Source organism: Sinocyclocheilus anshuiensis, unplaced genomic scaffold (genome assembly GCF_001515605.1).
Source record: "Sinocyclocheilus anshuiensis isolate Anshui unplaced genomic scaffold, SAMN03320099.WGS_v1.1 scaffold167, whole genome shotgun sequence".
NCBI classification, from domain to species: Eukaryota; Metazoa; Chordata; class Actinopteri; order Cypriniformes; family Cyprinidae; genus Sinocyclocheilus; species Sinocyclocheilus anshuiensis.
This window is the reverse complement of record NW_015552552.1, coordinates 1,289,075-1,301,647: the sequence shown is the minus strand read 5'-3', so window position 1 is coordinate 1,301,647 and position 12,573 is coordinate 1,289,075. Positions and strand designations below refer to the sequence as shown.

Below are 12,573 nucleotides of genomic sequence, written 5' to 3'. Positions count from 1 at the left end.
AATTCTGACTTTATAACTCGCAATTGTGAGTTTATATCACGCCATTCTGACTTTATAACTCACAATTGTGAGTTTATATCACGCAATTCTGACTTTATAACTCGCAATTGTGAGTTTATATCACAAAATTCTGACTTTATAACTCGCAATTGTGAGTTTATATCACGCCATTCTGACTATAACTCGCAATTGTGAGTTTATATCACGGAATTCTGATTTTATAACTTGTAATTACGAGTTTATATCTAGCAATTTTGACTTTATAACTCGCAATTGCGAGTTTATATCACACAATTCTGACTTTATAACTCGCAATTGTGAGCTTATATCACGCAATTCTGACTTTATAACTCGCAATTGTGAGTTTATATGACACAATTCTGACTTTATAACTTGTAATTGCGACTTTATATCTAGAAATTTTGACTTTATAACTCGCAATTGCGAGTTTATATCTCACAATTCTGAGAAAAAAATTCAGAATTGTGAGATGTAAACTCGCAATTGTGAGAAAACAAGTCAGATTTGTGAGATAAAAAGTCACAATTACCTTTTTTACTTTTTATTCAGTGGTGGAAACGGGCTTCCATAGATCACAACAAAAATGCATGACCTTGGGTTTGGAAACTTGGGATACTACAATTTTCATTGAATTCTCTGCTCTGGTCTATGGCACTGCCTTTATTTCACAAATGAATCTGCATATTTCACACAGATTGCTCAACGTTTCCATCCACACTGCTTATTGATTTACTTCTGTTTCAAGAATCTCTAGCCCATTTATGTGTCTGCCCTCTACATGGAATTTTTAATTTTTGGGATCTCGGCAACATCACAAGTGCGCTTAGAGGGAGCATTGCCAACAACATCTTCTGACATGAGATCAGATGACCGAAATATCCAAGAAAGCTGGCATGATCCTCACTTTTAAAAACAGAAATAGGTAGTTCACTCTACCAGGAAGCTGGAATCTGTGAATTAACACAAAAGCTTCAAAAATATTCCAGCCCCACTGTCCTGTCCAGAGGGACTAAGATCTAACACAAACATATAGAACCAAAATATAAAGTTACACGAAGGGAGAGAGACAATGTACATGATACAATGAGGAAGGAAATTAAAGATGGCATGTCGCATGACCCCCCGAAATGAAAATGTATTAACACTCGGAGGAAAGACTATGGAAGTGCACACTGCAGATGACACCGGAGACAGGAAGGTAAAAAAGACAGGAAATTAAGAAAATAGAATGGCTGCAAAATTAGCAAAGAACGAATGAAGCTGCACATTCGGTAAAGCAATCAAGCAATCTATCATGAGGTGACTGTGGATGTATTTAACAGCATGACCCAGATGTTCAGCCCATCACTCGAGCTAACTACAAGGCTATTAGGCCTAGAGAGAAATATCACAGCTTACTCACGAAACACTCAGGGACAGTAAGAGGTTTCAGACTTTTAAGAGTCTGAAATACTTCTTAACTTTGTTCAGTGGTTCTCAAACTTTTCAGCACCCCTTTTGATCAAATTAGGCGTATGGAATGGAGACATTTTAGACAAAGTCAGGAAACAAATTTAGGTTATAAAAACCTTCTGGGAACATTGTTTTGAAATGTTTCTAAAATGTTGAAATGTCCTGTTTTCTTGTTGTGGTTATGACTTTATTACGCTTTATTTTCACCCAAAATATGTTATTTGAATGCTGAATGTTAGAACATTTTCACTTAGCATTATAAGTACATTCATCAAGTACAAATAACATCATAAGGACGTTTCGCATGTTGATCTCAGAATGTTTTCCAACGTTTTCTAACATTGATCAAGTAAAAATATCATCATGGGAACGTTCCAAGAATGTTGTTCTAAGAATGTTTTCTCTTAACCTTCTGAGAATGTATATCAAATATTAATAAAGTTATAAGAACGTTCCATAAACATTACTTTAAGAATAATTTGTCCTAACATTTATATAACTCTTAAAAAATGTTAGTGAAAGTTGCGAGAATCTTTCCTGTTAGCTGAAAATTTCCGGCAAAATATCAGAACATGTTGCACTTAAAAGGGTCATGAACTGAGAAATAAAAATGTTCTTGATCTTTCGACATATAAGAGGTCATTATAAAAACATCCTGTAAGTTTCAAAACTCAAATCTTTTGCTAAAAACAGCTTATATTGAAGGCAATCTGCCAAAACGACAGGTTGTGAAATGTACCACTCTATGATGTAATAGTGTGTCTAAACACCGCCTAGAAGAAGAAGATCAACGCCTGCTTCTACATCGCTGCCTGTTTAGCCCCGCCCACCAATTCACGCATGCAGTGTAAATAACGAGAGAGGCAAACGCAGGTCTACACAGAAAATAAATCATAAAGATGGCTCCGAATACAAGAAGATGCTGTGCAGTGCCAAGTTGTGGAAAAACACAGTCTTTGTATTGCCTTCTTTCTGATCCTAGTGTTAGGAAAGAGTGGATGAACTTTATTTTTAATGAAGACCCAGACCTTGTTCACTTTTTTTTAATTTTTTTTTAAGCGTAGTTAAAATTTGTTTACAAACAAGGCACAATTCGACATGGGATTTTCAGAAAGACAGGATCCGACAGTAATGTCGCACCACACAAGTTTGAGTAACTGTTTTTATTACGTGATAACTATTGCTTTGTCTGTTATTACAGATCGTTTGATGTACTGAGTATTTATGTGTTTTTAACCTAAATCGCAGCAGCATCCATCTGTTAAGGACACAGACTGTCAAACATACACAACTGAGTCTACATCTGAGTCTACAATCCACCCCTATTCAAACAGAGCGTTCAGATGAGGGGGGACAAAACAGGACAGAAAATAACATTACTTCTAAATTGCTGTTTTTTATGTAAAAATCCCCTTACGAAAAAGAAGTTTATTCAAGTGAGTAAACTATCAGTATACCTATAAGTTCACTTTTAGTATAGTTGCAGTACAAGCTAAAAATATTGATGTAAACTAGTTGTGTACTCAAAGTTTACTACTGTTATACTTAAAGCACACTTAAAAGTATACTTTTATATACTAGAAAGTGGGCCAATTTAGTCCCAAGGAGTATTGAAATAGTACACTTACAAGTATACTACTAGTAAACTGATATTTGTATACTTACTACATAAAGTATACTTAAAAATATACTTGAACTTTACTTAAGTATACTTACTAAAATAAACTTGAAGTATACTACTTTTTGGTAAGGGTCTTGATAACATTATAAGTGGACCTCAGAGGACAGTACACAATAATAAAAAAGCAGTTCATGATCCCTTTAAAGCAGACAAATAAAACAACAGCAATTTGTGCTATGGGTGTGGAGTCTCTAATTTAAGATTAAATGTATAACTTTGTCTGTAATTGTAGTGTTTTATTTCTAATAAACCAAATGTCAAATAATTGTTGTAAGAAAGAGTTTGTAATGTTTTTTAAAGTCTCCTCTGCTCACCAAAGCAACAATTATTTGATAAAAAATACAGTAAAACAGTAATTTTGTAAAATATTATTACATCTATTTTAATATATTTTAAAATGTAATTTATTGCTGTGATGGCAAAGCTGAATTTTCAGCATTCGTTCCTCAAGTCTTCAGTGTCATTCTAATTTGGTGCTCAAGAAATGTATAATTGTTGAAATTATTTCTTATTATCATTGCTAAACACACACACACACACACACACACACACAAAACATTGACCCCCAAATGTTTAAATGGTATATGGTAGTGTTTGTAAGGATATGTATTCTAATCAAAAATTGGAAATAAATTAGAAAAATAAGAATATGTATTGTAAATTTTTATTGTTGTCTCATGTACAACTTAGAATGCATGATTTATAATGCCCGTCATATTGCATTATATATTACACCTAACAATCAGCTATTCTTTATTTAGCTGACACTTTCCTATTCAGAGCTTTTTACAATTCCACTAGTACAACATGAGTAAGCACCTTGACAGTCATGCTGATGGTACAGTAGCTCATATATCAAATCCGTTGGGTTACCAGCCTAGATTTTACCACTAAACCGTACCACAGACATAAAAGCTCAACCAACAATTGACTTTTCGGTTACCGGATATTTCTCTTTTAATACTAAGCCAGACCACCCACATAAACCAAAATAAAAAGTTGCCATTTTACGTCAAATATAAATGATGTTAAAAAAAAAGATGAGGTAGCCCTTTAAACCTCAGCTGCCATTACAGACACATCATCACGGGTGACACGTAAGCTTATGCTGAGGACAGCATATACAACAATGACACATGGAAGAATTTCTCCCAGTGCCTGACTCAACATATTTCTGGAACGCTCCACCCACCACGAGAGGGCAGGAGAAGACATTTATAAATGGTCTTCACAACCACATGGGCAATATTTACTTTCTCATTCTGTTTGCTTTTCTCCAGAAATTGTTAACAGTGGCAGATGAGACAGAAGGGAAGGGTGAGACAGACAGCTCAAAGGAGACATCCCTCCCTTGAGAAGAAAAAATAAATGCATGGGAGGGAGCTCACATTATTCAGCAAGACTCTGTTCTAGTCCATTGGGACCTGCATTTCATTCCACCAAGGGGCAGAAGGTGATCCGAATGCATTGCACTGCACCGGTTAGCCCTAGGTGGCCAGTCTGGACAGCAACGGGTTTAATAGAGATTCAGTATCAGCACCAAAATAGCTTCAGCTGGCACTAAATGGTTGGTCTTATCCAAACGAGACAGCATCCTTGCATGTGTGCATTGGTTAATTAAAATTCACAAACTGAAGACTAACGCTTTGTATTTTTGCACTGGAAGAGTGCAGCTGGAATCCTGGAATAAGAGCATGTCTTTTTAGGTGCATTGAATGATCTTCTAACTTTTCCATCAACTAAGCTTGCACATAAGTAAACCATTTAAAGGGTATTTCATGCTCAGTCCACTGAATTTAAAAAATGCTTTAAAGACAAGTTTTCTTCATGGAGCTTTTTAAAAGTATAATGTAAAGCATCTGTGCATTTTGGCACGAGGTTGTCTCCATATAATCACTTAAAGTGGAAAAAATTGCTAAATTCAATAGCACTCATTTGATTGGCCACAAAAATGTTGTGTTCTGTAACAAACCTCAGCGCTTGAGAGGGCCATATGTGTTATTGTGCAAGTATCTTGAAGTTCAGCAAAATTCTCTTCAAGATATGGGTGTAATAATATATAATGAAATAATGATATAATACTTAATTATACTTGTAATACTTAATGCCACACATATGATAATATTGGCTGCATCTGAAATGGCATACATCCCAGTCATATAGCAGGCAAAAATTGTATCTGGAAAGAGTAATATGTCTGAATGCTCATAAAACAGCAGTCAAAAAAGTACCCAGACGCAAAGTTATTATTTATTTAAAAGAAGTACCTATTCAGAGAGTATGCAGCGTAAATAATCCAGCACCATTAACTATCTATGTTAGTGGTTCCCAACAATGTTCCAGTTTTTAAGTCTCCTTTGTTTGACGCACCCCTTTCAGATCTTGGAGCAGAGATGGCCTTATTATTGGGACATACCAAAGTCTGCGTCTCTACCATTGGAGAAAGTGTAACATTCATGTGTGCCTTGATAACCAATCACATCACAGCCTTGACGTCAGTAAGTTTCTGTCAGAGTTGTGTGACAGTTAATTACTGTTTGCGGATACCACAGAAATTAATAACAAGTGCCGTAAACTGAATCCTACTTGTCGCGAAATCATCCTTCTCTTAAAAACAGCATTTTTCTGTGTAAAGTCTGAAAATCTCTCCAAAATGAGTGTTTGATGGCAAGCATGTTGAAGATGAGCCGAAAGGTTGATTCATTAAATTATATGCTTTTTATTCAGCTAAATGAAGTCTCTCCTTCAGTAGCTATGTTTCCATCCCCCTGTTTTTATGTGCATTTTGAAGTATCGCATCAGAAATGAGTAATGGAAATGCCAAATAAAAAAATTAAAAAAATAATTCCTTACTTTGCAAAAAAGTTTTTAGGCTTGTTTGAGGTGGGTTTTGACTTGTGTGGAAAAAGATTAATGCGAATAATGAGAGAAAATAAATTTCTCCATGTGCATCAAAAAAGTCATGTGACTTTGCACTATGGGATGGCACATCCTGATTAACCAGTGGACGGATCTCGTTGCACAGCATCAGAAATATTGTTATAGTCATTCTTAAATGTCCGAGCAAAGTCTATAGTCAAAGTATTCCTGTATAATTGCTTCCCAAAACTCTCTTCTGTGACTGCGTTCCCAAACAGCAGCATCCACCTCCGAAAGCAATGGTGTAATAAAAGCAATATTGTGTTTCGTCTGCTCACTCTGAGGCGCAAGTAATTTATTATATATTACATGTATTATTATACTCAGGCTTCTCCTACTTTCCTTAGTGATATTTAGTGTCAGTTTATTAGGAATTGGCTATTTTTTTCTCTTGACTCGTTGGATGGAAACGTTGCTTATTCGAAACGTTTTATGTGATATTCCAATTTTGTGCACAAGTTAAATTCGCAACTTTGGATGGCTATTGACATCCATTAAAAAAAAAACAGCTTTGCTTTGAGTCTCTAATGATCTGATGAGGTTAATCAGTTGTTTGATTAAGGAGACATGTAAAATGTGCACTGATCTAGGTGGCACTCCAAAACAGTAGGTGGCAGTATTGCACCTTAATGCTGGTTGCTACTCATCATAAAATTGAAAAAAAAAAAAAGAAGACTGTGTGTGTAGTTACTGCTGAAGAAAATCATGTCAGAGGAGATGATGGACGAAAGTAAGAAAAAAATTGAAAAAAGTTAGCTCGCCAGTGTGAAAGTTTTTTTTTTTTTTTGGATTCCATAAAAATGACACACACTCCAGTCTGCAGGAAGTGTCGATCAACAGTAGGCTACATTTTTTTACACGTTTGTACAGTTTTGGTTATAAACTCTCTCTTCACCTCCCCACATTGTATTTTTAGATATTAAAATTTCGTTTTATTACAAAACTGCTTCATACTGATCCTCCTGAAATAGAGAACAGGAGATCCAAAGAAGGAACAGGAGATGAACACATTGCATAAAAGCAATGTGAATGTCCAAAAAAAAAAAAAACACACAAAACCTTCAAGCAAGGTTTGCTATAACATTTATACCTTTTGTCAAGAAGTTTATATACATGCTCTTAAAATTTAATGTGGTCTATTATGCTTCAAGATAACAGCCATCAAAGTTGTATGTGAGTTTACATATGTTAATCCTTTTTGAAAAAAAAGTGTATTTATTTAGCTGAACTGAACTTGTCAAGATCAAATTATCTATTTTAAAGAACTTTTTGACCTTATTTTATTAATTAGGATATCAGGGCAAATGTGTACCTTGAAATTGTTGACTTTATGCCCACAAAAAATACCAACGTGAATTTTAACAATAAGAAATGAATCTTACTTTGTTGAGCATTTAGATGGAAAGATTTCCATTCATATTTACAGAGGAAGTGCTTAATTGAATCTTTTCTTTACAATAATCACCAGCATCAGTAACAGCCGGTGTTTGCCAACTTCCTGCAACTCCTGAAATAAAAGTTTTTCCGCAAGCACAAGAGACAAGAGGAGACAGACACTCTCTGGCGCACCCACACCTGGTATACGGCCAGTGATATGATAATATGTGCATTTGGTAAAAGTGAATGGAGGCATAAGTCATTTGTGAGGTCCGGAAGAAGTGTGTGGTTTTTGGTTTTACTACGCCCGATAAACCTTGTTCTGACCTGCCAGTAGTAGGAGTAATATTGAATGACAACATACAATTTACACTCTTTTAATGTTCATCTTTGCTCTTTCTAAGCTTCAAATTTGCAGCAAACCATTATCTTCTCGACTATTTTCTTGGATGTGAGGTTTTATATTCAGCTGAAAGATAATGTGAGTGATAAAACTGTCAAGCTTGAGGTCAAGACACTTCCACAAATGAACTGTAGTGGTCTATAACAATGTTTGGCTACACCTTATTAACAAGCCAAACATATCAAAGCCCATTTGTGAACACAATGAAATATCATTATTCAAAGTATGCTGCTTTTCTGTTATGGACGAATAGATAAGAATGTTGAGGTGGACTCTCCTGCCAACATTTAAAGCTCGACTTTGCCATCTCACAGAACATGAGGTGCGATATTTTACCTTGAGCTGTGGGACAATGATCTTCTTATTCAACATTTTGACATTTCAAAATGAATAGTCTGAATGGATATAGACAGTATGTAATTTTTGTTTATATCTTAAAAGCACATGCTTGTTATGTCTGAGACTGACTTCGACATACTAATACTGCCTAATTGGTCTCTCATTATCTTTGACAACAGTAGAAAGGCATATAAAGACATAATCTGACTGTCTGGTGATTTTGGCATTCATTCGTGTAAGGAGAACACGCCAGTGTATCACACATGCCTGTGGGTTAAAGGGGGTGATGCAGTTCGTCACGTTCCGTTTCATGACTCAACGCTTTCTCTTCCAGCACTTCAAAAAGGGATCAAGTTATAGAGGGTGTTATAAAAACAGCCGTTTGGAGGCTTTACTGGAAGCCGTGTCAAAAGTAAACTGACTCCATTCATTAAGCCAGTTCTGACTGTCAACTGCACGTAGACACGTTCAAATCCTCCTCATTCTCTTTTTAATTAAGGATGCCTAATCATTGAGTATCTCTGATATGAACACGTAAGCTACTTTCACAGAACGTTTAACATACAGGCTTACATTCACACAAGGGTCATTACGGGACATTCACACTGGACGCGTTCTTACAGTATGTTCATAAACTGAGCAACAGAATAAAACAGAACAGGTCTCTAAACACGTTTTTCTTCATCTTTTTACAGTTTAATTACTTTTAATTTGACATGGTTGTTTAAAAACGTAGCAAGATGAGCTACTGCATAAGTACATCGAAACCAACGAATTAAAAGAATTCACATCTTTTGTGAACTCCCTCCCACTCTAGATAGGCGATAAAACTATAACGCTCCCTGTTGAAAAAAAAACAGCATATGCTGGTTAGGTATGTTTTGACGCTGGGATGCTGGTTTAAGCTGGTCCTTTGCTGGTTTATGCTGGCCATGTGCTGGCAAAGGACCAGCATAAACCAGCAAAAGGACCAGCATAAACCAGCAAAGGACCAGCTTAAACTAGCAAAGGACCAGCTTAAACCAGCAAAGGACCAGCATAAACCAGCAAAGGACCAGCTTAAACTAGCAAAGGACCAGCTTAAACCAGCAAAGGACCAGCATAAACCAGCAAAGGACCAGCTTAAACTAGCAAAGGACCAGCTTAAACCAGCAAAGGACCAGCATAAACCAGCAAAGGACCAGCTTAAACTAGCAAAGGACCAGCTTAAACCAGCAAAGGACCAGCATAAACCAGCAAAGGACCAGCTTAAACTAGCAAAGGACCAGCTTAAACCAGCAAAGGACCAGCATAAACCAGCAAAGGACCAGCTTAAACTAGCAAAGGACCAGCTTAAACCAGCAAAGGACCAGCATAAACCAGCAAAGGACCAGCTTAAACTAGCAAAGGACCAGCTTAAACCAGCAAAGGACCAGCATAAACCAGCAAAGGACCAGCTTAAACTAGCAAAGGACCAGCTTAAACCAGCAAAGGACCAGCATAAACCAGCAAAGGACCAGCTTAAACTAGCAAAGGACCAGCTTAAACCAGCAAAGGACCAGCATAAACCAGCAAAGGACCAGCTTAAACTAGCAAAGGACCAGCTTAAACCAGCAAAGGACCAGCATAAACCAGCAAAGGACCAGCTTAAACTAGCAAAGGACCAGCTTAAACCAGCAAAGGACCAGCATAAACCAGCAAAGGACCAGCTTAAACTAGCAAAGGACCAGCTTAAACCAGCAAAGGACCAGCATAAACCAGCAAAGGACCAGCTTAAACTAGCAAAGGACCAGCTTAAACCAGCAAAGGACCAGCATAAACCAGCAAAGGACCAGCTTAAACTAGCAAAGGACCAGCTTAAACCAGCAAAGGACCAGCATAAACCAGCAAAGGACCAGCTTAAACTAGCAAAGGACCAGCTTAAACCAGCAAAGGACCAGCATAAACCAGCAAAGGACCAGCTTAAACTAGCAAAGGACCAGCTTAAACCAGCAAAGGACCAGCATAAACCAGCAAAGGACCAGCTTAAACTAGCAAAGGACCAGCTTAAACCAGCAAAGGACCAGCATAAACCAGCAAAGGACCAGCTTAAACTAGCAAAGGACCAGCTTAAACCAGCAAAGGACCAGCATAAACCAGCAAAGGACCAGCTTAAACTAGCAAAGGACCAGCTTAAACCAGCAAAGGACCAGCTTAAACCAGCATCCCAGCGTCAAAACATACCTAACCAGCATATGCTGGTTTTTTCAACAGGGCTAGGATCGCGTCGCCTCGTTCAGTGAATTAAAATAGCGTTCTCGTTTTGTAACATACCATCACTCGCTTGAAGCGTACGTGGTGTAGGCTATAATTTATGCAGGTTAAGTGTAAAAAAAGGACGGCCCATATGCTCACCTGTGCAGGTAAAAGGCTCAACTGGACCGCAGCAACTATTTGTAACAGTGCCGTCAAATAACCCATCTCGAATGCCAAAGCACGTCTAATGGTAGAAAAATCCAAACAGTAGTCCATCCAAATGGTAATGTCAATATGTAAATTTCACCATAAATTCCACAAAACGGTTCTAGGTGGCAAGTTCGTGCCTTGTCGCGTCGGTAGTAAAGTGTGCGTTGCTTTCTCAAAGATATAAAATAAAATGAAACAATCCGGAAAATGCGCTCAACATACTCGCAATGTTGTTATCTTTTTGGTTTCATAAAATATCAGTGGTGACACGTCCCTTAATTGCATCCAATCTAGATCTCCCTCGGAAGATGTACGCGAATACCACCGGTAAAATGTTTAAAATAGGTCCTTATGGAGTAAACCGTGTTTTAAATTATAGCTTGCAGGTTTTAATCGTCCTCACGCGCCACTGGAGATCCAGCGTCTGTTTCCTAGTGCAAGATTCCTGCTCACGCATTTCCCAAATAGAGTGGCACACTTCCATATGAGCGCCCTGACTACCTTTCAACAAGTTGATCATTTAAATCTCCTCCTCCCGAAGCCTTGCTCATGTTCATACTGTCCTCCCACTGCCCTCCCCTCCATGAACTCACATCTCACACTTTATTTCACTGTTCTCACTGATTATGTGTAGAGCCACATAATAGTAGGGGAAAACTGTGAAAAATGCCCTGTAAAAAGTGATAACCTACAATTGTTACATTAAGGACTTAGGTCTATTAGATGTAGTTCTATTGGGGTGACGTAATATAGCCTATTTAGGTGGATTCAGTGATGTTAAATAACATTTTGACTTGTTACCCGTGTGGTAACATCTACATTTTATTCACAAATGATTTTAAGCACATTATTTCATTGTTTTAAACCTTTATAATAAAATCTCATCTCTAATGATGATATACAGGTTATTGCTCTCAATACATTAATGAGATCTTTACAATAAGATTTCATTTGTTAACCACAGTTAATGCATCAACACAAATTTACAAGGAGCAAAATATTCCACAGCACTTATTAACCTTTAGTTCATGAAAATGTTAACGTTCATGTTCACAGTGCATTAACTAATGTTAACAGATCTTAAAAATGTTTTAGTAAATGTTGAGATTCACATGATTTAAGATTAGTGAATTGTATATGTTAACTGCAGTACATTAAAGTTGTAAGGCAAAGTGTTACCCACAAAGCATATGAATTAAGCACTTTTTTTGTTCAAAACAATGTAGGCTAACTCTTCTAAATTTTGAGAAAGTCACACATCTAGAAGATATGCTTTACATGCTGTCAGAATTATTGTATTTATGAGTTGCCGACTTGGAAGTTGCAGTTATAAAACAGTAATAATATTCAGGAAATTCAGATTATATTTTGGTACCTGATTTGAGATTACCAACAGTATAACTTTTTTAAATGGCAAAGGAGGACATTTTCAGTTGTGAATGGTAATTATTATTATTATTGTTGTTGTTATTATTAAATAAAGTTATCTTAATAGCTGCTGCAGTTTCAGTAACATACATTTATTTATATCAGTAACTGTTTGTATATTGTAAATTTTTACATGAATAAAAGAGCATATATTGCACAAAATGTCATTATTATCCGTTTCCTAATCTCTCCAGCCATAAAGCGCTTGAATGTGACATATATAGCCATTCTTCCAGCGAACATGTGAAGGCACCAATATTCCACAACCCAGAGGTACACTTTCATCAATACTTTGAATTCATGTTGTCAAAAAAAATAAAAAAAATATATATATATATATATATAAATAAAGGGCATAGTTACACAGAATAAGATCCAAATGGTGTTTCGATTTTTTTAAACACCCTCAGTGTTTAAAAAAAGACTGCATTTCCCATTTCATTCTCCCCTCTTCAAGCTGATACTTTCATGCTACAGGTTTGGCCATTTTTATTGTCATAAAACAATACCCAAACTTTAAAGTATGCAT

At 36.5% G+C, this 12,573-nt stretch overlaps 1 protein-coding gene across 1 annotated transcript in view; it reads right to left on the bottom strand.

Annotated features, from left to right (window-relative positions):
* Nucleotides 1-11,094, bottom strand: part of LOC107664476 (placenta growth factor-like) — a 27,043-nt gene extending 15,949 nt beyond the window's left edge. Inside the window, exon 1 of the mRNA XM_016455062.1 lies at nucleotides 10,566-11,094. Within this exon, the coding sequence (XP_016310548.1) occupies nucleotides 10,566-10,682 (117 nt within the window). The 5' untranslated portion in view covers nucleotides 10,683-11,094. The remainder of the gene's footprint in view (nucleotides 1-10,565) is intronic.
* Between the last annotated feature and the right edge of the window lie 1,479 nt (nucleotides 11,095-12,573).